This window comes from Piliocolobus tephrosceles, chromosome 11 (genome assembly GCF_002776525.5).
Source record: "Piliocolobus tephrosceles isolate RC106 chromosome 11, ASM277652v3, whole genome shotgun sequence".
In the NCBI taxonomy this organism is placed as follows: Eukaryota; Metazoa; Chordata; class Mammalia; order Primates; family Cercopithecidae; genus Piliocolobus; species Piliocolobus tephrosceles.
In genome coordinates, this window is record NC_045444.1 from 127,355,223 (window position 1) to 127,379,912 (window position 24,690).

The following is a 24,690-nucleotide window of genomic DNA, read 5'->3' on the forward strand; positions in this document are numbered from 1 at the left end:
TATAACCTGCTGTGTCTGCCTTACTGCCATTTCCATTGGCTGGAACGGGACCTCACGTTCCTTATTTGTCCTGATTGACTAGCAACTTAGAACTTTTTAAAAGAGGCAAAGGCAGAGAGGAGAACAAAGGAAGGAGGATTGTTGAGAAAGGTAAAATCACCTTCAAATAAGGAAGAGCAGCAGGCTATGCCCTAATGCTTGGACCACCATAAGCATGCCAGGGCAAATTTAGGCTACATTGTGGGCACTAAGAACATAAAGTATGTTGATTTCCTCATCACAGCTAGCAGATTATTTAAGAATGTTAGCACATGTCTTTGAATAAATTTTTGCTTCTAAGAGAAGTTACTATTTATTCCTAATTAGATGAGGAGGAAAGTCTTTGAAGAAGAGCCTCTACGTTCGACGTATACGTGAACTAGACATGGACATCTTAATTAAATCTCACCAAGTCCAGCAATATATCTATATATATCTAAATGAAAAGACAGTGCACTTGGTTCTGCTACGATGCAACCTGTGTGTTTCTAAAACAATCCCCGTACCATCCAGCATGATGAAGAAACACCGCAGAGGTTATCAGAGCTTACGGAGAAGATAGGTACACAGTACTCAGAACCTGCATCAGTGACACATGGGAGAAAAGATAGGAACACAAGTTATACCAGTCCACATGTAAATAGCTGAAAAATAATCACGACACCATGTGAGCCCTGAGGTTTGGTTTGTGCAAGTGGACATCAGGAGGGTTGCAACTTGTGCGCTTTTGTGTAGCTGTGGAAGGAGGATTTTCTAAAGTTGGAAAGTCATAACACTAGGTGTAAATTGGGTGTGGCTCATAACGGGCGGTGAAGAAAGGTAGCTGATAGATATTGAGGGGTGTGTGTTGGGAATATCTCCAGGTGGTTTGATTCTGTTGGATGCAGAATTAAACAGTTTTCTGTATTCACCTAGCTTCTCACCAGTGAGATCATATGTAAGCAAATAGGAAATTTGTATGACACTGCTATTGTTCCCTAATGTTAATCCCATTGGAACAAATTCTCATTTTCAAATTAGAACCAACTAAACAAATGGAGTTTGTCTCAGGAATACATGCCGTAACATTCAAAGTCAGTGTCATTCACTGTAGTTATCAAGGAGGAAGATGATGTTAGCTGAAAAATGAATTGTAAAAATCCAGGACCCACTAAAGATAAGAAAGTACGCTGGGTGTGGTGGCTCACACCTGTAATCCCAACACTTTGGGAGTCCAAGGCTGGTGGATCACCTGAGGTCAGTAGTTTAAGACCAGCCCCGCCAACATGGTAAAACTTCGTCTCTTTAGTACTTTTGTAAGGTACTGAAATTAGGCGGGCATGATGGTGGGTGCCTATAATTTCAGCTACTCTGGAGGCTGAGGCAGGAGAATCGCTTGAACCCGGGAGGGGGAGGTTTCAGTGAGCTGAGGTCATGCCATTGCACTCCAGGCTGCATGGCAGAGCGAGACTCCTTCTCAAAAAAAAAAAAAAAAAAAAAAAAATCACAAACGAGTATTAATAATTTTAAGACAGTACCACTTAACAGTCACAAAAAATATTTTAGGGATAAATTTAACAAAACGTGCAAGACCTATACACTGAAAGCTAAAAACACTGCTGAGAGAAAACCTAAATAAGTTGTGTAAGGTCTGCCCCATTTGTGGATTGGAACTGTTATGCCCTTTGTCCCCCAAATTGTCCCATATTTTTTCTGAGACAGTGTTGCTCTGTTACCCAGGCTAGAGTGCAATGGTATGATTTTGGCAACCTCCACCTCCCAGGTTCAAGTGATTTTCATTCCTCAACCTCCCCAAGTAGCTGGGATTACAGGCACGTGCCACCACGCCCATCTAATTTTTGTATTTTTAGTAGAAATGGCATTTTGTCATGTTGGCCAGGCTGGTCTTGAACTCCTAGCCTGAAGTGATCCACCTGTCTCAGCCTCCCAGAGTGCAAGGATTACTACTGGTGTGAACCACAGTGTCCAGCCCCAATTTTCAGAAATAAAAAGGTGATTCTAAAGTTTAAATGTAAATGTAGAGGGCCTAGAACAGACAAAAACAGTTTAGAAAAAGAGCAAAGTTGGAGGATTACAGTCTCTGATTTCAAGACTTAACAGCAGTAATCAAGACAGTGTGGTGTAAACAAGATAGTGTGGTGTAAACAAGACAGTGTGGTAAGGGTAGATACGCAGATCTATTGAGCAGAGCAGCAGCCAAGAAGTAGATCAGTCAATATGATAAGTTCAATTTTTTTGTTTTGTTTTTTGAGAAAAAAGCCAAGTTGATTCAGTGGGGGCAAGGTTAGTCTTTTTGCATCTGTAACAACTAGATGGTTATGTGTGAAAAAATGAACTTCAACTCCTCTTCACAGTGTATGTCAAAATTAACCTGAAATGATAGTTGATTTAAATGTAAAGCTATAAAAATTCTACAAGGAAATGGGCAAAAAATTTTTTGACTTTGTAGTAAGCAGATTTCTTAGGACATGAAGAATAGAAATTATAAAAGTATTCGTGCATTATTAGAAGTTGGCCTTCTTGAAAAGACATCAGTAGGAAAATAAAATGGGAGGAACTGAAAGTGTTCGTAGCAGCATACCTGACAACGGATGTGTCCAGAATATGTAACAGTCTTTTACACATCAGTAAGACAAATGACCCACTTACAAAGAGGGGACAAAAGATCTGAATGGACATTTCACTAAAGGAAGATAAACAAACAGCCGGTAAACCCACGTAAAGATGTCCACATCTTTGGTCATCGGGACTATGCATTGAAACCACTACATGCCACCACACATCTACTGAAACGCAGGCACCCCAGGTGTCAGCGAGGATGTGAAACAACTGGAACTCATTAGCGTGTAAAAATGCCACAACCAGTATGGAAGCCAGTTTGGTGGTACTTTTAACAGTTAAGACCCAGCAGTACCGCTTGTACGTGTTTACCCATAAGAAATAAAAACATGTCCATAACGACTTGTGTATGAATGTTCATAGCTGCTTTTCTCAAAATAGCCCCAAACTGGGGAGAGCAGAGGTATCTAGAGAGTGGGTTAACAAATGGTGGTATAGCCATACAATGGAATATTGCCGAGCACTACAAAGAAACGAACTACTCATAGATGCAACAGCATGCGTCAGTCTCAGTGCTTTGTTGAGCAAAAGCAGCCAGACACAAAACAGGCCATGTTGTGTGATGCCATTTAAAAGTTTTAGAATAAGCAAAGCTGATACGTGGTAACAGAAAGTAGATTGGTGTTTGCCTGCAGTGGGGACTGGAGAGGGTAGACTTCACAGTTACACAAAGGAACTCTAGGGTTATGAAAATAATCTTTTATCTTGAGTGGAGTTTGGTTATCTGAGTATCTACTTTTGTCAAAACTGTACAGTTTAAATGGGTGTATTTTAGTATTTATAAATTGTGCCTCCATAAAGTGGATTTAAAAGAAAACAGGTAGGGGGTTGAGGGTGAGTAGTGAAAAGTAGAGCTAGAAAGCCACAAGAACCCTCAACTTTCAAATTGTTGTATTAATAGCTCAAGAAAACTGGTGGAAAACCCTAGCACACATAATTGGTGAAAGAGAGACTACTGAAGAGGAAAGGCATAGTTTTTAAAATTGTGTCAGACTTCTAAAGAAGTAGGCAAGTTCACAAAATAACAGATCAAATGCAAATGAAAGACTACAGATGTTGGGGCAACAGCCTGCAAGGGATTCCAAAATCACAAGTGACTTATTCAGCGACATCAAGCAAGGAAGCCAGGTTGCAGACTGTCCATGAGACAATTTAGTGACCATATTGCTGTAGATTCTAGTCAGAGTGATAAATAATTATATTTCGTTACTCTTGGCCGGGTGCAGTGGCTCATGCCTGCAATCCCAGCACTTTGGGAGGCCGAGGCGGGTAGATCACGAGGTCAGGAGATGGAGACCATCCTGGCTAACACGGTGAAACCCCGTCTCTACTAAAAAATACAAAAAATTAGCCCAGCGTGGTGGCGGGCGCCTGTAGTCCTAGCTACTTGGGAGGCTGAGGCAGGAGAATGGCGTAAACCCGGGAGGTGGAGCTTGCAGTGAGCCGAGATCCGGCCACTGCACTCCAGCCTGGGGGACAGAGCGAGACTCTGTCTCAAAAAAAAAAAAAAAAAATAGTTACTATCCTGGCTACATTTATATGTGTTGGTGGCTTAATTGTATGAAAAGCATGTTTAAGAATAAAGCCTGTTGCCAAATATGTTACCTAATAGAAATCTAATGTAAAGATGTTTGTGTCTGAAAAAGAGGAAAGCAGGTTGTTACTGTGGTCGACTTTATGGGAGGGTTGGAGCAAGCACTTGAGCACTAAAAGCTGAAGTATAATTCCAGGTGCTCACACGTTATAGGCGTTCCATCCTGAGGGCGCAGGAGTCTGGGATGGGCAGGCCAGACCTTTTTGAGACCCTCGTGAGCTGCCCGCTCCCACAAGAGTCCGGCCTCACATAGCTGTCAGGGCCGTCCTGCTCTTGCGCAGCTCTGGTGGGAGTTGTTTGAATGAGCAAAAAAGCCGATCACTTAGATGACTGCTGTTCAGGGGCCTCCCGAGAAAGGCCCTTGATGCATAGTGTTTGAGAAAGCAGTTTCATTTTCATGTTGGTTAAAAAATTTAAAATTTGAAGAGAAATTCCCTCAGATTTGAAAGCTACTTCCTAACATTCCTGGAATAGGCTGTTTTGCCATTGTACTTTTTTTAGCCTAGATTTTAAAAAAACCTCTAACTCAAGCCTAAAACTTTGGTGACAGATTTGCCTGATGGGATTTCAGAATAGTATTGTACAATGAAGCTTCACTTTCTCACCCCATATGTATGTTTCCTTCCATGATTCCACTGTGCCTAATACTGTTTTCTTTCTAATTAGGGAAAACATGCCATATTTTAAACTCTGAATACCTCCCATTCCAGTCTCTTTTGTCACTACTATTAGAGAAAAACTATATTAATTCTGGCACTTTAAAAAATACTTTGTTACTTTTGTAACAAGTGAAACTTATGGACCCAGTGCATTTGGCGTAGATTTGCAGGCCCAGATCTCTGTGTGTCTTGTTCTCTCATTTGCTGACACGTGTGTGAAAGACGCCTGGCCAGAATGGAGATACTAAAGAGAGTGAGGCAGAGCAGAGCTGGGTGCCTGCGCTGCAGTGATCCAGCCCAAGTGCAGCCTCATGTTCTGAGTTCCTTAAGCAAACCATTTGTTGATGTTACTCAAAAGCTATTCCAAGTAAAATAATCACATACACCCTTAAAATTAAGATCTATAATTTAGAAGTAGCCAGTGGGATATTCTAACTGCTTTTTAAAAAGCTGTCTCTGATGACTTTCTCGGCTGTTCCGCACAGCTGTTGCCGCTCTAGTCAGAAAGGGATTTCATTGGTTTATCCTCTCCCTGCCGGGCTGCAGGGCTCCAGGGAGCAGGGACTTGGTTCCTTCCCGTTCTCTGTCGTGTCTCTGCTCTAGACCTGTGCCAGACGTGCAGAAAGGACTTAGCAATTATTGGTAAAATCTTCTTTAAATGGAGCAAAAATACAAAGGGGCACTGCACCGCAGTTTAGTAAAAGGATGACTTAATGGGATAATAGGCACTTAGTCAAATTTTTACAATCATTTTTAGGCACGTGCAGCACATTGTTCTTTTCATGTGTGGAAAATTGCAGTTCACTTAAAATGCAGTCCTAATTTTGTATGTCTGCACATTTTGAATTCACTTTTTTGTTCTTGATTTTCCCAGAATTTTTTTTTTCTGTAAGGGGCAGGGTCTCACTCTGTACCCAGGCTGAAGTGCAGTGGCATGATCGTAGCCTGCTGTAACCTCTAACTCCTGGGCTCAAGCAATCTTCCTGCGCTAGCCTCCCAAGTAGCTGGGATTCTAGTTACATGCCACCACACCTGGCTAAGATTTTGGAGTTTTTTACTTCGTTTGGTTTTTTTTGGGAGATGGGGGTCTCACTTTTTTGCGCAGGTAGGGTCTTAAATTCTTAGCATCAAGTGATCCTCCAGCCTTGGTCTTCTAAAGTCCCGGGATTAAAGGTGTGAACCACTGTGCCCAGCCAGAAATAATAATTTTTCGAAAGAGATGTGTACTCCTTCCTCAGGCTTTGCAGAACTTAACAGAGGGTGGTTTAAGGTGCCTGGGGACAGTCCAGCACCAAATGCTATGTAGTACCAACATCAGAAGCGCTTCTCCATGCAAAATTAAGACTTAGAAGCAGTGGAATTTGTGCTTCCTTCAAAAGTAAAATTTAATTTTTGGTGTTTTGCATCTTTTTTGAAGTTAAATTTCAAATATTCAGAATATATGGTCACAGTAGTTGAGAGATTCTCACCTCGTTGAAAGCTTACGTGGACATGTGTCGCTGAATTGGTCATGTGAACTCAGCAAAGTGAGCAGGAAAGTTGCCTGACGTATGGCAGTTGCCAGTGCTGGGAAACGGGGATGGGTTTAAAGCAGGAAGAAGACAGGGTGGCAGAAGGGGGAGGTTGCAGAGTGAGTGTTCAAGAAGTAAGCCCACCAGACCACAGGCCCTGTCCTGCTCACCCGTTCCTGCAGCTCGGGAAGCACAAGTGTTCTTGACACTACAGGATAGATATGTTGAGTTTTCTGAAAATGTGGTAAGTTTAGTGACTAGCAGAACTGATCATTGAAAACCTGCTTTGCATTCTGTTTGTCAAAAATAGAAACCAACCTCTAAAGTACATTCCTCACGTTTGTGAATAGTCGTGTTTCTGATCATATGATGTTTAAGGTCTGTAGTCTCATAGACCTGGATTCAGTCTTGGCCCTGCTCCAGGTGGTACTCCGACCTTGGGCAAATCGGAGTTTCTTTGAGTACACTCAAAGATCACACTCCAAACATAGTGGTGCTATAGGCACTAAACACAGAGTGATGTTCATGAGGTGCTTAGCCCAGTCCAGGCCATGTGTAAACACTTAACAGATTGAATCGTATCATATGGATAAAGTCATGACAAGGTTTTTCTTTTTATTTAAAGGTGAATCAGGTCTAGGAAAATCGACTCTCATAAACAGCCTTTTCCTAACTGATCTCTACCCAGAAAGAGTCATACCTGGAGCTGCAGGTAAAAACATTCCTATGTTGCTGCAAGTGTAATTCTACATGAACGGTGCTGAAGACTGCCTAATGAATGTTTTATGTCTTCGCTCTGTGTTTTGTTTGTTCTTGTTCAACTTTGAACACAAGGAAAACACTTAGGGGCAGGTGCTGCACGAGGTCCTTGGATTTGGGCTGTAGACTTTCTTTGACACGTATCCATGGATCTGTCCTCTCTGAGTCTGTTTTGTCTGTAAAATGTAATAAGTAGCTTCTGCCTATATTAAACAATTGATGGATTAAGTGAGAATGTTGTACATCAAAAATGGTGTGTGACTAGAAGATTGCTGGGATAGATGTTCTAATTCATCTACTGTTGGAAAGTTCCAGCACAGGACACCAGCATCCACAAACGCCTGTTGAATGAATCAGGCGCACACAGTGAGAACCCAGGACTGGGGCTGCTGCAAGAATATGTAGTCCTTTCAGGATATTTTTGAATTCAGTTTTTAAATGAATTCGTAAATTCCTTTCTTTTTCCCAGGAACAGAAATTACGATTTTTAATATTTGTGTTTTTAACCTTTCCCAGTAGCACAATAATCTTAGCTTTAACCTTCCCCTTTCTGACTCCTCTGGGATCATTTTTGCGTAATCACCATGGTAACTTTGGAGAACCTACCTCTGCAGAGAGGTAGTGGACTCTGAAGTCACTAGTTGTGAGAATGTTGTTAATGTGAGCTTTCCTCTTCGTATGCTGCTTATATTCCCTATTAAGTTTGTTTCTTTTCTAGAAAAAATTGAAAGAACTGTCCAGATTGAGGCTTCAACTGTTGAGATTGAAGAGCGAGGGGTGAAGCTACGCCTGACAGTGGTAGATACCCCTGGCTATGGTGACGCTATCAACTGCAGAGATTGGTATGCACCCGGGTGCCCAGGGATCTGCATTTGTTTATGTACTTAAATTGATAGATAGTGTTAATGAGTGATTAAGTTTGGGATCACTGTATATAATAAAACAGCTAGATAATTTAAAGTGTGTTAATGTTGACTTTTTAAATAATTTAAGGGATTTTATAGAGTAATTTTTCTCTGGTACTCTAGTACGATTTGAGATCGCAAAGCCGGTCGTCCATAGACTGCTAGGGTAAATGAAACACCTGGATTTGAGCCATGGCTGGTGAACAAAATACTGTAGTACATCCTTTCTACGTGGAAGGAAGTGAAACCTGTTAGAGAATGGATTGAGTCGTAGTGTCTGTAAATGACTGCTCATTGGCATCATTTTCACAAATAAGGAAATCAAGAAGTAGAAGATAGAGCAGTCTGTCACCTGTACTGGGCAAAGAATGCCACTTTCACTGTACAAACTCCCTCCTGGTTCTAATCCTGTCAACATAAAGCATCAGCTTTCCACCACTAGATGAAAAGGGGAAGGTTCTTTTGTTTTTCTCCTACATTTAGGAGTTTCTCCCTTCTTACATGTGAAAGTGCTGTGCTGTTTCCCAGCTCAGATAAACCTGTTCTTGCCCCATGTTCTCTACCATCCTGTTCCTCTGCCCCTCTTCACAGTCACGTTCCTGAAAAGAATTGGCAGCCCTGGCCAGGTGCGGTGGCTCATGCCTGTAATCCCAGCACTTTGGGAGGCTGCGGGGGGAGGGGGGCGCTGGTCACAGAGTCAGGAGTTTGAGACCAGCCTGGCCAACATGGTGAAACCCTGTCTCTACTAAAAATACAAAAATTAGCCGGGCGTGGTGGCGTATGCCTATAATCCCAGCTACTCGGGAGGCTGAGGCAGGAGAATCGCTTGAACCCTGGAAGCGGAGGTTGCAGTGAGCCGAGATCACGCCACTGCACTGCACTCCAACCTGGGTGACAGAGCAAGACTCAGTTTCTCTAAAAAGAGAAAAACTTGGCAGCCCTGTCTACACTGGCCGTCTCTCAGGTGCATCAAAACCTATTCCATTCAAGCTTTTTTTGACTCCCAGCACTTCTGGGCAATTATGCTTGGCATAGTTTCCAAAAACTTCCATTTGCCAAATTTAGGAGTCAGTCTTCTGTTCTCATCTTGAAAATGAATTATTAAATTGTATATATTTGGGCAGAGGTGCTTGTTTTCCCTTTGAAGTCAGGGACCCCCGGTTTTGTACCCTATGATTATTGTTAATGTTTCTATTTCTCTCAGTTTTAAGACAATTATCTCCTATATTGATGAGCAGTTTGAGAGGTACCTGCATGACGAGAGCGGCTTGAACAGGCGGCACATCATTGATAATAGGGTGCATTGTTGCTTTTACTTTATTTCACCTTTTGGACATGGGTAAGTAATTGTTTACTGTGGAGAAATGCTTTACTATATGGGTTTGTAACTTTTACCCAAACTCTGTATTTTAATATAAGAATTAAGATAATTTGAGAGAAGAGTTTTGTATGTATTTTTTAAATAAGTGACACTTCTAAAATTAATTTTAGACTTAAGCCCTTAGATGTGGCGTTTATGAAGGCAATACACAACAAGGTGAATATTGTGCCTGTCATTGCAAAAGCTGACACTCTCACCCTGAAGGAACGGGAGCGGCTGAAGAAAAGGGTGAGTGAGGCTGGCCTCCTGCTCTCCCTCAAGGTGCGACTAGGGGGCATGGGGATGAAGAAAGGAGGGTGTTAGCATACTCAGTCTGCTCAGGTGTCTTCTCAGGTGTCAGGAGGCAGGGCAGGAGAATTTTTCCTGCATTTTAATGGTGGTTTTCAAGGAGAACCTAATAGTTGTAAATTTTAATTTTTGCCTTCATGAAGATATCAAATTTCTATTCTTTAAATTCTCCTTATATTTAAAATGCTCTCTATGAGTAGCAGTTGGTTACACACAAGTGCATTCCATAGGAGTTCAGTGACTCAAATACAGAAATGTAATCTCTTCATGAAGTTTGTTACTTTACCTAAATTCTTTACTGCAAATGACCTATACAAGGGTTTATATAAGTAGACTGGTTCTCTGTTCTGTTTGGGAACATAGCAGTTGTCAGCCAGCAAACCGTCTCTCACCCCCCAGCAGCTCCTGTGGTGTGCCCGTTTCAGTGCCCTCTTCTGTGTATGTCTGTAAAGCCTCTTTATTGATTCTCTGCTATATATGTTTAAATTGCTTGCTTTTTTCTAATGATACGCTCTTTAAGAAAGTCCAAATAGTTTGTATATGCTAAACTCTAAAAATACAAATACGTAACTGAACATATTGGTATATGCATGTAATCCCAGTTGCTTGGGCAGGGTAGCAGGGTACAGCAGGGGGTTGAGGCAGGAGGATCACTTGAGCCCAGAAGTTGGAGGACTTCAGCAACATTGCAATACCCCGTCTCTTAAAAAAAAAAAAAAAAGCCTTTAAATAAAAGAATTTCTAAGCTGGGCGTGGTGGCTCACGCCTGTAATCCCAGCACTTTGGAAAGCTGAGGCAGGCAGATCACCAGAGGTCAGGAGGTCGAGACCAGCCTGACCAACATGGCAAAACTCCACATCTCTAAAAAATTACAAAAATTAGCCGGGCGTGGTGGTGGGCGCCTGTGGTCCCAGCTACTTGGGTGGTTGAAGCAAAAGAATCGCTTCAACCCAGGAGGCAGAGGTTGTTTGCAGTCCAGCCTGGGTGATGGAGCAAGACTCCGTCTCAAGAAAAAAAAAAAAAAGAATTTCTTTAATTACCCACAGAAAGAACAACTATTAAGTATATATCCTTCTAGAACATGGCTTATGTTTTTGGTTTTACAGAGTGAAATCACATAGTAATACTATTCTGCCGTTTGATTTTTCTGTTTAAAAATATTTGGAAGCGGCCGGGCGCCGTGGCTCAAGCCTGTAATCCCAGCACTTTGGGAGGCCGAGACGGGCGGATCACGAAGTCAGGAGATCGAGACCATCCTGGCTAACATGGTGAAACCCCGTCTCTACTAAAAAATACAAAAAACTAGCCGGGCGAGGTGGCGGGCGCCTGTGGTCCCAGCTACTCGGGAGGCTGAGGCAGGAGAATGGCATGAACCCGGGAGGCGGAGCTTGCAGTGAGCTGAGATCCGGCCACTGCACTCCAGCCTGGGCGACAGAGCCAGACTCCATCTCAAAAAAAAAAAATTGGAAGTATCCTCATATATACTAGATCCTGATAGTTACTGGATGCACAGCATTCCACTGTATGAATATACTCTACGTTGTCCAGTTTCCTGTTGATGAATAATTGGCTTGCTTTTTATTTTGCTCTGGCCCCTTTTCTTCTTTGACCAAATGTACTATTTCTTTGCCCCTTGCTGTTTCTTTTTGCTAGTGATACCCTCTGTCTGGAACAGTCTTCCCTCAGATACCTGTGTGGGCAACTCCAGCACTGAGCCCAGCGCTGCACACAAAATTTCACATCTCCATCCCCTGCTCTGCTGGTAGCACTGCCCCCACACTGCATAAAGTATTTCTCCAGTGTATTTGTTGGCTTCTCCTGACCGCTGACCCCGGGTCCTGAGATCAGGAATCTGCTTTGTTCACTTATGTATTACCAGACTTCCGAATAATGTCTGGCACATAGTAGATTTGTTGCATAATTGTTGTAATGAACATTGGTGCACATCTATCTTTTCACAATTGTGTGAGCCAAACGAATTCTTAGTAGGAAATAAAATTTAAATAACATTTAAATTTTTGAAGGATGACTAAATTTGCTCTAAAGTAAGTTCTTAACAATTTACATTTCCAAAGCGTACTCTTCTCTCCACCCCCTAAAACTGTCCTGGTTATGTTGCCAGTTTTTGTAATGTGTTTCCTATCTGAGAAACTGTATCTCATTTGAATTTGCGTTTCCTTGCTTGTCGATGTGAGCGTCTGTCCTGGTGTTGTGGTGTGTTCTCTCAGGTTGCAGGGGCTTGGCTCTTGCTTTTTTATTGGTTTAACAGATACACTTCTTATTTTTAGATGTTGACTATCACGTTGCAGATGATTTCACCTGGTTTGACTTTCATGTTTTCACATTTTTTCAGGTGTTTTTTTTTTCCAAAGCAGTTTTTAAGCAGCATGTAGTCATGTTTGGCAGCCTGTTCCTAAATTGTCTCAAGTGCCTGCCAGTTTTTTAGGAAGTATTTGAACCTTTGAAGAACCCCTGGAAGCGTAGATGTTTTTATGCTAATAAATACTTTAGCAATTCCCACTTAGGGGAACTTTACCTTTTGTACTCTGCTACATTAAATTTCTTGGAGATAGAAATGGGGGTGGTGTCAGGGTTAGAATGCTCTAATCCTAATCTCTAATCCTGTATGCAAAACACTTAGTGCTTGATTACAACATCTGAGGTGAATCAAAATACTTCGAGCTTTTTTCCCTTCCTTCTTGGGCCTCTTTAATCACTTCTCTTTCTCCAGTTTCTCCTTGATGCCTACCAGTTTGTTCATTCTGCTGTATCTGAAAGAACCTCTTGCCTCCTGCCAGCCTCTACTAGCCTCTTGCCTTCGCCAGCCTTTCTTTTAGTCACTTACTGGTAGCCATTACCTGCCCTCCGCATGATCCTGTTCACTCAGGCTTCCTGTCATCCACCTGCAATTGCTCTCTCGTGGGCTTGGCCAACAGTTCAGTTCTCAGATGTGGGCCCCACCCGTGGGGTTTGTGTGATTGGCAGTTCTACTCTTGAAACTTCCTTCCTTGGCTGCTGAGCCACTGTGTTTGCTTTTCTCTCTGCTGCTTTTTACCACCTTCCTTCCTGATCCCTGGAAGTCAGTATTCCTTAATATTATTTTGATCACCTTATTTCTGTGGCTTCTGATTTGCCTTTCCAAGTATCTTATTTCTTGTTGTGAACCACATGTGCCCACAGGAGTCCTCTTTTGACCACTGAAGAACTCCTGTCCTTCCAACTTCCCTGTCTCTTTAAATGGTCCCACAATTCTTGAAATCTTCCAGACTGAGAAATGTGTACATTATTTTTTATTCACCACTTTCTGACTCCTCTCCTTACTTTTAAATAGCTTGCTAAATGTTTCCGAACTCTTCTCTCCTCCAAAGTATAGGCTCCATCTTTATGAGGCCAGCATAGGGCAAAAGATGGGGTTGGCGTGGATGGATAATAGACCAGGAGAGGGGCCGTGAGATGAGGACAAGTGAACAAGTTCATGCTTCTTATTGCTCAGTTTCTCCCATTTAGGAATAAGGATTCATGTAAAGACTGAAGGTCGAGTTACAGAATCAAGGATGTAGAGAGGAGGGCCTTTCTGGCGTTCTGAATTAGTGCAGACATTGTGCTAAGACCAAATCTCTGATCATTCAAGCCCTTTGTAGGTCACATTAAGGCTTTCCATTCTTAAAACCAGAGAGCAAATCCAGTGCACAGTTTGAGGTCGGGATATTTTCTGCTTACGTTGCTTTTGTTCTCTCTTCCCTGGATGGCTCGGGTACTGGGGTGAGACGAAACAAAGCTGTGGCCTGCCTGGTGCCTGTTAAGAGTGCCCACCATCTAGTGGGCATTTGAGTGCTAGGGTTTTAATGGATTGACTGATGAATGAACTTGTATTTCAACGTCAGCCCAGTTCTTTCTCCCCTCAAGCCCCGTCCCCCACACTGGGCCTGCTTGGTAGGTCGGACTGTGGGATTTCGCTGATGGCTGCTGGCTACCTGTTGAATGAAACACGGATCCCCAGGTCGCTAGTCTGCTGTTCATGGAACTCGCCACTTTGTAACTCCAATTTTTGTTCCCTTATCCAACTGGATGTCTTAGATTCCAACCTTTTGAATTTCTTGTTCTCAAAATCCACTCCATGTGTCTTCTCTGTGCCTTTGACAAGGTTTTTGTTTTGTTTTGTTTCCATCTGGGGTACATCTTCCTTCTCTCTGCTTTTAAGACTCCTGCCTGTTCTCCAGGGTCTTCTCATACCTGTAGCTTCTCTGTGGCAGTTGCCCTTCTTGAGGCTGATTGTGATATGATTTCCATTTTAGCTGTTGTGCTGGGGCTATCGTTCGTCTTCCTACTGCTTTGTACATTGAGGGTAATGGTGCATTATTGCTAATGTTATTTTTATTCTGTACAGAGGATCCTCAAAATTCAAGTATAAATATCTTTCTAGCAGTTTTATAATTTTTTTTTTTTTTTTTTTTTTTGAGACGGAGTCTCGCTCTGTCACCTAGGCTGGAGTGCAGTGGCACCAGCTCGGCTCCCTGCAAGCTCCGCCTCCCGGGTTCATGCCATTCTCCTGCCTCAGCCTCCCCAGTAACTGGGACTACAGGCGCCCACTGCCACGCCTGGCTAATTTTGTGTATTTTTAGTAGAGACAGAGTTTCACCATGTTAGCCAGGATGGTCTCGATCTCCTACCTTGTGATCCACCCGCCTTGGATCTTGGCTGTGGTTTTATAAATTTATTTGCCAGTAACTTGCATAATCAGTTTGATTATTGACATTTGGATGATTCCGATGTATTTCTTACACGATGAGTTAGAATTGGCTGTAATAACATAGGCAGTTTGCTAAAATTGATCCTGGTTTTGTCATTCTTTCAGATTCTGGATGAAATTGAAGAACATAACATCAAAATCTATCACTTACCTGATGCAGAATCAGATGAAGATGAAGATTTTAAAGAGCAGACTAGACTTCTCAAGGTAAGAACTGGCTTCAAATACACAACATAAATAACTCCTGTTTACCGTTGTCCATGTTAAGATGAGAGCAATTGTCTGGGTATGTTGCTTTAAATATATTTTAAGGCCTCACGCAGTGGCTCATGCCTGTAATCCCAGCAGTTTGAGAGGCCAAGGCAGATGGATCAGTTGAGGCCAGGAGTTCCAGACCATCCTGGCCAACATGGTGGTGAAGTCTCATCTCCATCAAAAATACAAAAATTAGGTGGGTGTGGTGGTGCACACTTGTAGTCCCAGCCGCACAGGAGGCAGAGGCAGGAGAATCACTTGAACCCAGGAAGCAGAGGTTGCAGTGAGCTGAGATCGTGCCACTGTACTCCAGCCTGGCGACAGAGCAAGAGTCTGTCTCCCCAAAAAAAATATTGTACAGCTATCACCTAAAGCTTAGAAATTTTATTGTAGATTTAATTTATTTTCATACAATTTGTCCCATGTGGAAAGTATCTGACAGTTCTCAAGAAAACGTTACATATCCCCAGCTTTCCAATTAAATTTTGTAGTCAGTAGCAATGTGTTAAGTCTGTGCTGATGTTCTTGTGTTCCCAGTGAACTCTGGGGTTCCCTGTGTAGAGCCTGTCTACTCTGTGTGTCTCTTTCTAGGCTAGCATCCCGTTCTCTGTGGTTGGCTCCAATCAGTTGATTGAAGCCAAAGGAAAGAAGGTCAGAGGCCGCCTCTACCCCTGGGGTGTTGTGGAGGTGGAGAACCCAGAGCACAATGACTTTCTGAAGCTGAGAACCATGCTCATGTAAGACATTTGGTGTGTTCCTTGTGGCAGAATTTGGCATGAAGAATATGGATTTTAAACGGGGTGTACACTTGACCTTCAAGGTAGTTGCAGCCAGCAGCTTCATTGCCGTCCTCAGTGTTTCTCACATTGCAGAAGTGCTGTGGGGCTGTTGCAGCTTGGTGCTGAAAACCCTCACCCAGGGGCCCTCTGTGGCACTACTAAACTAGCTCTTCTGCCTGTGGCCTGTAACCTGTAGTACCTTTCCTTCCTGCTAAGATCTTACATCTTTGATGTTAAAAGGAGACTAGAACCTAAACTGGGGTCTGAGAGGTCCCTGGTGCTAGTAAGGGAATGGTCAGACTGTGTGGGCCCCTGGTCCGCTTCTCCAGGCTGAGCCACACCTGGTGCCCTGCTCACCAGTCTGAGACTCATTGGATGGCCCTGGTTAGCTTTTTGTGTTTTCTATTTATTATTAATAACAATTACAGACCTGACTACAAAAATAGACGTTTTTTCCTTTAAAAATAAATTTCATGGCCAGGCATGGTGGCTTGCGCCGGTAATTCCAACACTTTGGGAGGCCGAGGCTGGCGGATCTTGAGGTCAGGAGTTCGAGACCAGCCTGACCGACATGGTGAAACCCCATCTCTACTAAAATTACAAAAACAAAATTAGCTGAGCGTGATGGCACGCACTTGTAATCCCAGCTACTCAGGAGGCTGAGGCAGGAGAATCACTTGAACCTGGGAGGCAGAGGTTGCAGTGAGCTGAGATCACCACTGCACTCCAGCCTGGGCGGTGGAGTGAGACTCCGTCTCAAAATAATAAAAATAAATAAATAAATAAATTAATTAATTAATTTCACATATAGTGGCATGCATACATTGAAAAAAAGAGGCTGAGGCCAGGTGCGGTGGCTCACACCTGTACTCCTAGCACTTTGGGAGGCCAAGGCGGGCGGATCACTTGAGGTCAGGAGTTTGAAACCAGCCTGGCCAACATGGTGAAACCGTGTCTCTACTAAAAATACAAAAAAATTAACCAGGCGTGTTGGTGGGTGCCTGTAGTCCCAGCTACTTGGGAGACTGAGGCAGGAGAATCTCCTGAACCTGGAGGTAGAGGTTGCAGTGAGCCGAGATTGCGCCACTGCACTCCAGACTGGGCAACAAGGGCGAGACTTCATCTCAACAAAAAGAACAGGCTGAGAGTATTCCTTAAACTATACCTCTTTTATCAGAGGACTTCAAAGAATGACCGATGTGGAGAAATCAATGTTTTGATTAGCTGAAAGTTGCTATATATTTGCCACATGTCTCACTTAGTTTAGCAATTTGTAGTGAGTTAAAATCAGTAACATGTTAAACCATCCAAGCTCTGTCAAACACAATTTAATGGTCATGTAAGAAGTTAAATGCACTCAGCTCCTCCAGGGCTGCATCCTTGGCTGTCCCGATCCCCATTATTGAGGCGGGGTGTAGAGGCTGAAGACAGGGTTTGGGGACTTCACTTTAGTGTCAGTTGTGTGTTTCTCCCAATGAGGTAGAGTGAGCCCCTCCTTGGCTATCTCAATCCATTTCCCTGGATCCTGAATAAATAGGAATGTGTTACAATGTTTTGCTCATTCTGAACTGCTTAAGTATTTTGAGTAAGCTAGGCAATTAAAAAGTCATAAGATGGCCGGGCGCGGTGGCTCAAGCCTGTAATCCCAGCACTTTGGGAGGCCGAGATGGGCGGATCACGAGGTCAGGAGATCGAGACCGCTCTGGCAAACACGGTGAAACCCCGTCTCTACTGAAAAATACAAAAAAAAAACTAGCCGGGCGAGGTGGCGGGCGCCTGCAGTCCCAGCTACTCGGGAGGCTGAGGCAGGAGAATGGCGGGAACCCGGGAGGCGGAGCTTGCAGTGAGCTGAGATCCGGCCACTGCACTCCAGCCTGGGTGACAGAGCGAGACTCCGTCTCAAAAAAAAAAAAAAAAAAGTCATAAGATGAATGAAAGGTTAAGTTGTTGACTAATATTCTTGGATCCAGGATATTAGTCCTTCACTTTATGGTCTTCGGCATAGCTTAAGCTAAGGAGCTCTTCTTCCGTGAGAGTAATATATAGATTTTGAGTTACAGGAGGCATGAATATGTTCATTACGTTTTCTGTAAGTCCTTTTAGAAAAGTGTGTTCTCTTTCAGACATTGTTGACCTAAAAATCTCTTAAAATCTGTCTATCTGCCATCCTGTGGTAGAGATGGCCTCGTACAGGGGTGGCATTGCCTCTGGCAGAAATCCTGCTGAGAGACTCAATCCAGACCTGTGTTTGTGTGTCATTGATTGGGGAACAAAGGGAGAGCTATACCTCATCAGACGTTTCCTCGGCCATACTCCTTATCCTGAAATCCCAGCAGCTTTATGTACAATTTACCAAGTAATTGTAATTACCGCTGTTCCTTCTGTGTACTTGATGGGTGGTTTTTTCTCTCATGAGACTATCCCGTGCGTGAGGCCACCTTGGTGTGTTCCTCTTCTCTTTCAGCACACACATGCAGGATCTGCAGGAGGTGACCCAGGACCTTCATTATGAAAACTTCCGTTCTGAGAGACTTAAGAGAGGCGGCAGGTCATGACAACACTGTGCCCCTTCCTCTGTGTTGTGTCACCCTGAGCCGTGATGTTCCTCTTCCTCTGTGTGTTCAGCTCAGCCTTCTTGACCGTTAAGCAACATGGTTTGGTTTCCTACTCAAAAGTTACTATAAAAGAGTTGTTAATTTAATCAAATTATGCTCTTGTAGCCTTTAAAAAAAAAAGTACATTTAATGATATGCACATAAAAGCCTTGGGCCAGGCATGGTGGCTCATGCCTTAATCCCAGCACCTTGGGAGACCAAGGCGAGGTAGATTGCTTGAGCTCAGGAGTTTTGAGACCATGGGATTACATGGTGAAATCCCATCTCTACAAAAATTAAAAAAAAAAAATTAGCCGAACATGGTGGCACACGCCTATAATCCCAGCTACTCAGGAGGCTGAGTTGGGAGGAGCAGTTGAGCCTGGGAGGTGCAGTGAGCCATAATTGCACCACTGCACTTCATCCTGGGCAATAAAACAAGACCCTGTCTCAAAAAACAAAGACTTTAGATGGACAGGCCAAAGGCTTGTGTCAAGTCCTCCTTCAAAAGCATCACTCTGTACATCAGAACAAACTTGTTGCCATTAAGAAACTGCAGCGCCTGAGTTAAGGGTCAGGCCAGGATGAGTGACTTCCAAGCAGCCAGTGGCCATTGAAGCAGTAGCTTCGATCCTTATAAAGTCCTGCAGCCACCCTCACTCAGCTTTTCTTTTTAGCCATGCTAATATGTTTTTATGTAAGTTATACATACGTTGTACATAGTGAAGTCTAATTATGAGTTTGGAAACCACATTAAGAAAGATTTTAGAGGCAGCTAGAAAATTCCCCCCTCTGGAAGCTGAGCAGCCACTGGCCCTGAGACGGGGATTATGTGTTCTGCAGAGCATGATTCTCAGGTGTGCTTGGAGAGCTTGCCCTTGCCCCTCGCTCACTCACACAGATCCTGCTCCTTCCGTAAGTGTGATGACTACATTCATGTTAATAATAACTCATCTCAAAGCGAATTTTTCAGATAATACCTGTTTTTTGAGTGGGTAACAGCAAGTGTTGTCACTCAAGCTTAGAGTAAGAAAAGTCTCTTCAGTGTTCCATTTCATCTTGTTTGAACTTTTTTAAAAAAATCATTCTGTTCCTTTTTTATTCATTATATCTTTAATTAGAAAAACGATAGGCCGGGCGTGGTGGCTCACGCCTGTATTCCCAGCAATTTGGGAGGCCAAAGCGGGCGGATCACTTGAGGTTCAGACGAGCCTGGCCAACACAGCGAAACCCCATCTCTACTAAACATAAAAAAATTAGCCGGGCGTGGTAGCGCGCGCCTGTAATCCCAGCTACCTGGGAGGCTAAGGTGGGAGAATTGCTTGAACCTAGGAGGTGGGGGTTGCAGGGAACCAAGCTCATGCCACTACACTCCAGCCTGTGCAACAGCGAGACACCATCTCAATAAAAAAAAGAAGGATGAATACATGTCATTTTAAATTTTAAAGTAGAATTTGGTGGGAGGGTATCAAATAACTATTTGTTGCAGTGTTATAATTCTGATTTCTTTCAATTCTTAGGAAAGTGGAGAATGAGGACGTGAATAAAGACCAGATCTTGCTGGAAAAAGAAGCTGAGGTAAGTAGAAAAGTACTATTGATTGGTTAGTGGTTTTGTTTGTTTTGAGACAAGAGTTTTGCACTGTTGCCTAGGCTGGAATGCAGTGGTGTGATCTCGGCTCACTGCAACCTCTGCCTCCCAGGTTCAAGCCATTCTCCTGCCTCAGCCTCCTGAGTAGCTGGGACTACAGGTGCCCGCCACCATGCCTGGCTAGTTGTTTTTTTATTTATAGTAAAGATGGGGTTTCGCCATGTTGGCCAGGCTGGTCTCAAACTTGTGACCTCACGTGATCTGCCCACCTTGGCCTCCCAAAGTGCTGGGATTACAGGTAGGAGCCACTGCGCCCAGCCGAAAAGTATTGTTCTTGTGACTAAAGCTGTTTCCTGTTTATGTCGATAGATACCATTGGTAATTAACTTATAATTTATAGTTTTTCTTTTTTAATTTGTTGAGGAGGATACATACAACTATTTTATTATTATATATACACATCTGTATGTAATAAGCATGGATACTTACATAGCATACATAGTGCTTCATATATTTAGCTGAAAGACTTTGGAGACAATTTAGTAATGTCACTGATTTTTGTAAGTAGATCATAAATATGGAAATATGCTCTGTTGTAAAGGTGGTATTCAGATCTGCTGGAGTTTTGGAAGGCAAACACATTATTCAGTAAACAATAAGATCATAATGGGCTAGCCTTTTGGAAACAGAAAGAAAATACTTCTTTCGTCAGATTAATTCAATATTGATCAAATATTTAAATGTTAAAAATAACCACAAAATTACCTGAAGAAAATTTAGTTGAATGTTTTATAATACTTTCCTGGAGGCATTTCTGAATACATACAAATCATAATGATAAGGATAAAGATGAATTAATGTTCACTATTTTTGGCCAGGCACTGTGGGTTACACTTATAGTCCCAGCACTTTAGGAGGCCAAGGTGGGAGAATCACTTCATGCCAGGAGTTGAAGACTAGCTAGGGCAACAGAGTGAGACCCCCCGTCTCTACAAAAAAAATTAAAAAATAATTAGCCATGCATGTCAGCATGCACCTGTAGTCCCAGCTACTCGGGAGGCTGAGGCAGAAGGATCCCCTGAGCCCAGGAGTTCAAGGATGCAGTGAGCTATGATTGTGCCACTGCAGTCTAGCCTATGCGAAAGAGCAAGATCCCATCCCTTTAAAAACAAATATATATATATATGTGTATGTATATATATATTTTTTATTGTGAGGCCTTCATTGCCCTCCAGAAAAGCTGACTCATTCCCATTCCCCTTTACTTTGCATTTCCCACTGTCATCAGTCTCTTTCCCTCCTTTTAGGTTAGAAAATTTCTCATATTGGCCAGGCGCGGTGGCTCACGCTTGTAATCCCAGCACTTTGGGAGGCGGAGGCGGGCAGATCATGAGGTCAGGAGTTTGAGACCAGCCTGACCAACATGGTGAAACCCCGTCTCTACTAAAAATACAAAAATTAGCTGGGTGTGGTGGTGTGTGCCTGTAATCCTAGCTACTCAGGAGGCTGAGGCAGGAGAATCACTTGAACCTGGGAGGTGGAGGTAGCAGTGAGCTAAGCTTGTGCCGCTGCACTCCAGCCTAGATGACAGAGTGAGACTCCGTCTTAACAAAATTTATCATATCGTCTTATCTTCCTTTGGTTATTGTTTCTGTTTGACTTGCATATTCATATCATTTACTTGGTTTTCTCTTTAGCTGTTGGTTTTTTAATCGATTGGTAAGAAGTCTTTATAGAATAACTCTGTCATGTTTTGGGAAAGTATAGAAGTTGAAATTTTAGGAGTCACAGAACACCCAGAAATAATGTTCAAAGACAGCAAACCTTGAAAACCTGTGTGTGTGTTCACAGCTCCGCCGCATGCAAGAGATGATTGCAAGGATGCAGGCGCAGATGCAGATGCAGATGCAGACTGGGGATGGCGATGGTGGGGCTCTCGGGCATCACGTGTAAGGCCATGTGCACGTATCAAGAAGTCACAGGTAGGCCCTGTTGTCCCTTAGCCTGGAAGACAGGCGGTTGTTACTAACATTGTTGTAGCAGCTTAAATATGACAGATTCCTCCTTAAGCTTCATTAATATTTTGTATTTTGAAGTAACTGCATCACTAATCTTAAACGAGAAGAAATTGCTCCTGAAAAACAGAAGCCACTACTTTGCCACCTACTTTCTAGTAAAGACTTCTCACACTTTTGTCTCTTTTTTTTTTAATAATTGCACCTTTTATTTTATTGGGGTACATTTGCAGGTTATTTTCTAAGCTTGCAAATACCAACATTAGAGGGAAATTATGTATTAAAGCACCTTTATTAGTTGTATTATTGGAAATTTGTTAATTGTTAAAACATCTCTTTAAAGGAAATAAAAATATATTAAAACAACTTGTACAGATTAAAAGTAAAGATGGCACAAGGAGGAAGAATTATGCCAGGTAGATAAGGGTTCCCTGCATGGAGACTGCTGACCTCCTGTTCCTCAGATAGCTTTGTCCTGACTGACGGTCATTAGTGTATGCTGGTCTGCCTGCTTGAAAAGAATCTGCAGACTCTAGACACTGAGGACCAGGAAAAGGCACATGCCCACTCCCTTGTATCTTATGGACAGGCAGGCTCTGCGAACTGTCCAGGTGGCCACTCCCATCACTTGCCAGAGGAAAAGCATGAAAGATAAAGTCAGGTAACGACCTAAGAGTCCAAAGAAGAGGGTAGGTCACATGATGCTGGGGTAAAGGCAAACCTTATACAAGATATGTGATTAGAGCTTGAAAGAGAGTTTCAGTTGGCCAAGATGTGAGGAAGAAATGTTGGGAATTTTGTAGATGATCTCCCCTACAATTCAGGGACCTCATTCTGGTGGAAGCATGAGTGTGTTCATGAAAACAAGGAAGGGACTTGAACCTTCACCAACTTATGGCAGGGTGGGTTAGGCAGAAGGCAGGGAGTCTTGAGGCCTCCATGACATATGGACAGGTGGCTGAGGAAGGACCCAGAGTGTCTTGCTAGAGCCTTAGTCACCAAACCCTCTTGCAGCTTACTGGGAAAGGTGTTCATTGTAAAATACAGTATTTACACAAAATGCACAAAAATATGTATGTACAGTTTGATAAGTTACTATAAAGAAAACATCCATGTCACCCCCAGCTGGGTCCAAGTTGGTTGCTTTAGTTTCATCATCACATTGACACCTTAGAATAGTCCTGAGGGTATGTGCTCAGTTCACACTTTACTGATAAGGAAATTGTTGCTGCTCCGAGAGTTTAACGTTATTTGCTGATGGTCCCATAACTTTTTAACGATGGCCTGCTGACTTAGAGGCTGGTCCTGCATAACCTGTGTTGGCATGTGACTGGGGAAGTGAGGGTACAGTGGAAAGAGACAAGGATGCCTCAGCGATGCAGCTCATTTGAAGCAGGAAACAGTGACAGGTGTTTGCTCATTTTCTCTGAGCTTCTGGTTTCAACCTTTATGGAATGAAAATTTTACTTTTAGATAGATAAAATTTTATTTGTGTATACTTTTCAGTTTTGCGGCATTTCCAGTTTCCAAGAGCCTTATGAGTGGTGTTTTGATTCAGTTAAGTTTGTGGTCATGTAAGCCCTGCCTTTTGCCCAGTTTATGAGAAAAGTAGGACTGTTAATGATCAATGCAGCAGACATTGCCTCACTCACACTTAAGTGTGTTTTGTTTTCTTTTTTCTAGAAAACACTTTCCTGGATAAAAAAGAAAACATTCCAGATGCGTGATCCAGCTGTGTGTTTTCAATCCTTGGGAGGGTGCCATCCACATTTTAACAGTACCTGTGCCTGCGAATTTAATTTTTAAAAGACTTTTGATGTGTTTTTTGTATGAAGTACTTTTAACATACGTATTTCATTGCTGTGTTACACTCTGTATTTTGTGAGGTGAATGTTTTCCTTTTCTTTCTCCCTAACCACTAATGTTAGAATTGATTTCCAAGAATCGGCATGTGTGCTTAATACTGAATTTCTTTGATTTAACTGACTTAACAACTGACTAACCATTGATGAGCACTCCTGATTTATATCTAGAACATTCAGATTTACCCATAATCTGAGTGGTAGAGGTGTGAGCCTAGTGATGTAGAAAGATGCACTGACTTGGTGCAAGGCCTTCTGCTTACCACATCATACCATTTGGAGACTCTTTGCTTCCTTGCTTTTATGTTTGTACACAACACCTAAAACTTGTTTTGCTGCTATAATTCTTTTTTTTTTTTTTTTGAGACGGAGTCTCGCTCTGTTGCCCGGGCCGGAGTGCAGTGGCCGGATCTGAGCTCACTGCAAGCTCCGCCTCCCGGGTTTACCCCATTCTCCTGCCTCAGCCCCCCGAATAGCTGGGACTACAGACGCCCGCCACCTCGCCCGGCTAGTTTTTTGTATTTTTAGTAGAGACGGGGTTTCACCGTGTTAGCCAGGATGGTCTCGATCTCCTGACCTCGTGATCCGCCCGTCTCAGCCTCCCAAAGTGCTGGGATTACAGGCTTGAGCCATCGCGCCCGGCTGCTGCTATAATTCTAATACTGTTGATTCATCTGTGATTTTATCTCTTAACCAAATAAAACAGAATAGAATTTCCTAATGAGATACATCTTTATACTTAAACAGCTTTTTTAGAGGTGAGTGTTAAAGAAGTCTCTTAATTCTGATCTAGGTCATTTTTAAAACCCCTATACAAAGAACTCACCACAAGCCACTTTTTGTAGTGTTCTCCACTAATACTGGTTATCCTGTGCTACAGAGAAAATCAAAGTAGTCATGAGCTCCAGTTTTTGTATTGCGGTTAAGACTCTTACCTACAAAATGAGATTCAGTAAACTTTTTACTCAACCAAATTAAAATTTTTAAGGAAAATTAGCAGTTGGTCTATTCAGAATCCAACCTTTTTATACTTTATACTGCACTTTAGTGTATTTTCTGTAACTGTAGTAGATCTGCCTGCCCTGTGGAA

The 24,690-nt window shown here is 42.7% G+C and overlaps 1 protein-coding gene across 3 annotated transcripts in view; it reads left to right on the forward strand.

Annotated features, from left to right (window-relative positions):
- SEPTIN2 (septin 2) overlaps positions 1 to 23,876 on the forward strand; it is a 39,072-nt gene extending 15,196 nt beyond the window's left edge. For 2 of the 3 annotated variants that reach the window (XM_023195111.2, XM_023195110.1), the window contains exons 4-13: positions 7,048 to 7,134; positions 7,900 to 8,023; positions 9,291 to 9,425; positions 9,578 to 9,695; positions 14,611 to 14,712; positions 15,352 to 15,497; positions 18,004 to 18,087; positions 19,654 to 19,711; positions 21,575 to 21,705; positions 23,422 to 23,876. In XM_023195111.2, the coding sequence (XP_023050879.1) occupies positions 7,048 to 7,134; positions 7,900 to 8,023; positions 9,291 to 9,425; positions 9,578 to 9,695; positions 14,611 to 14,712; positions 15,352 to 15,497; positions 18,004 to 18,087; positions 19,654 to 19,711; positions 21,575 to 21,676 (956 nt within the window). In that variant the 3' untranslated portion in view covers positions 21,677 to 21,705; positions 23,422 to 23,876. Of the gene's footprint in view, positions 1 to 7,047; positions 7,135 to 7,883; positions 8,024 to 9,290; positions 9,426 to 9,577; positions 9,696 to 14,610; positions 14,713 to 15,351; positions 15,498 to 18,003; positions 18,088 to 19,653; positions 19,712 to 21,574; positions 21,706 to 23,421 lie in introns of all 3 variants that reach the window. The other variant, XM_023195112.1, reaches the window with a different exon arrangement.
- Positions 23,877 to 24,690: the final 814 nt, after the last annotated feature.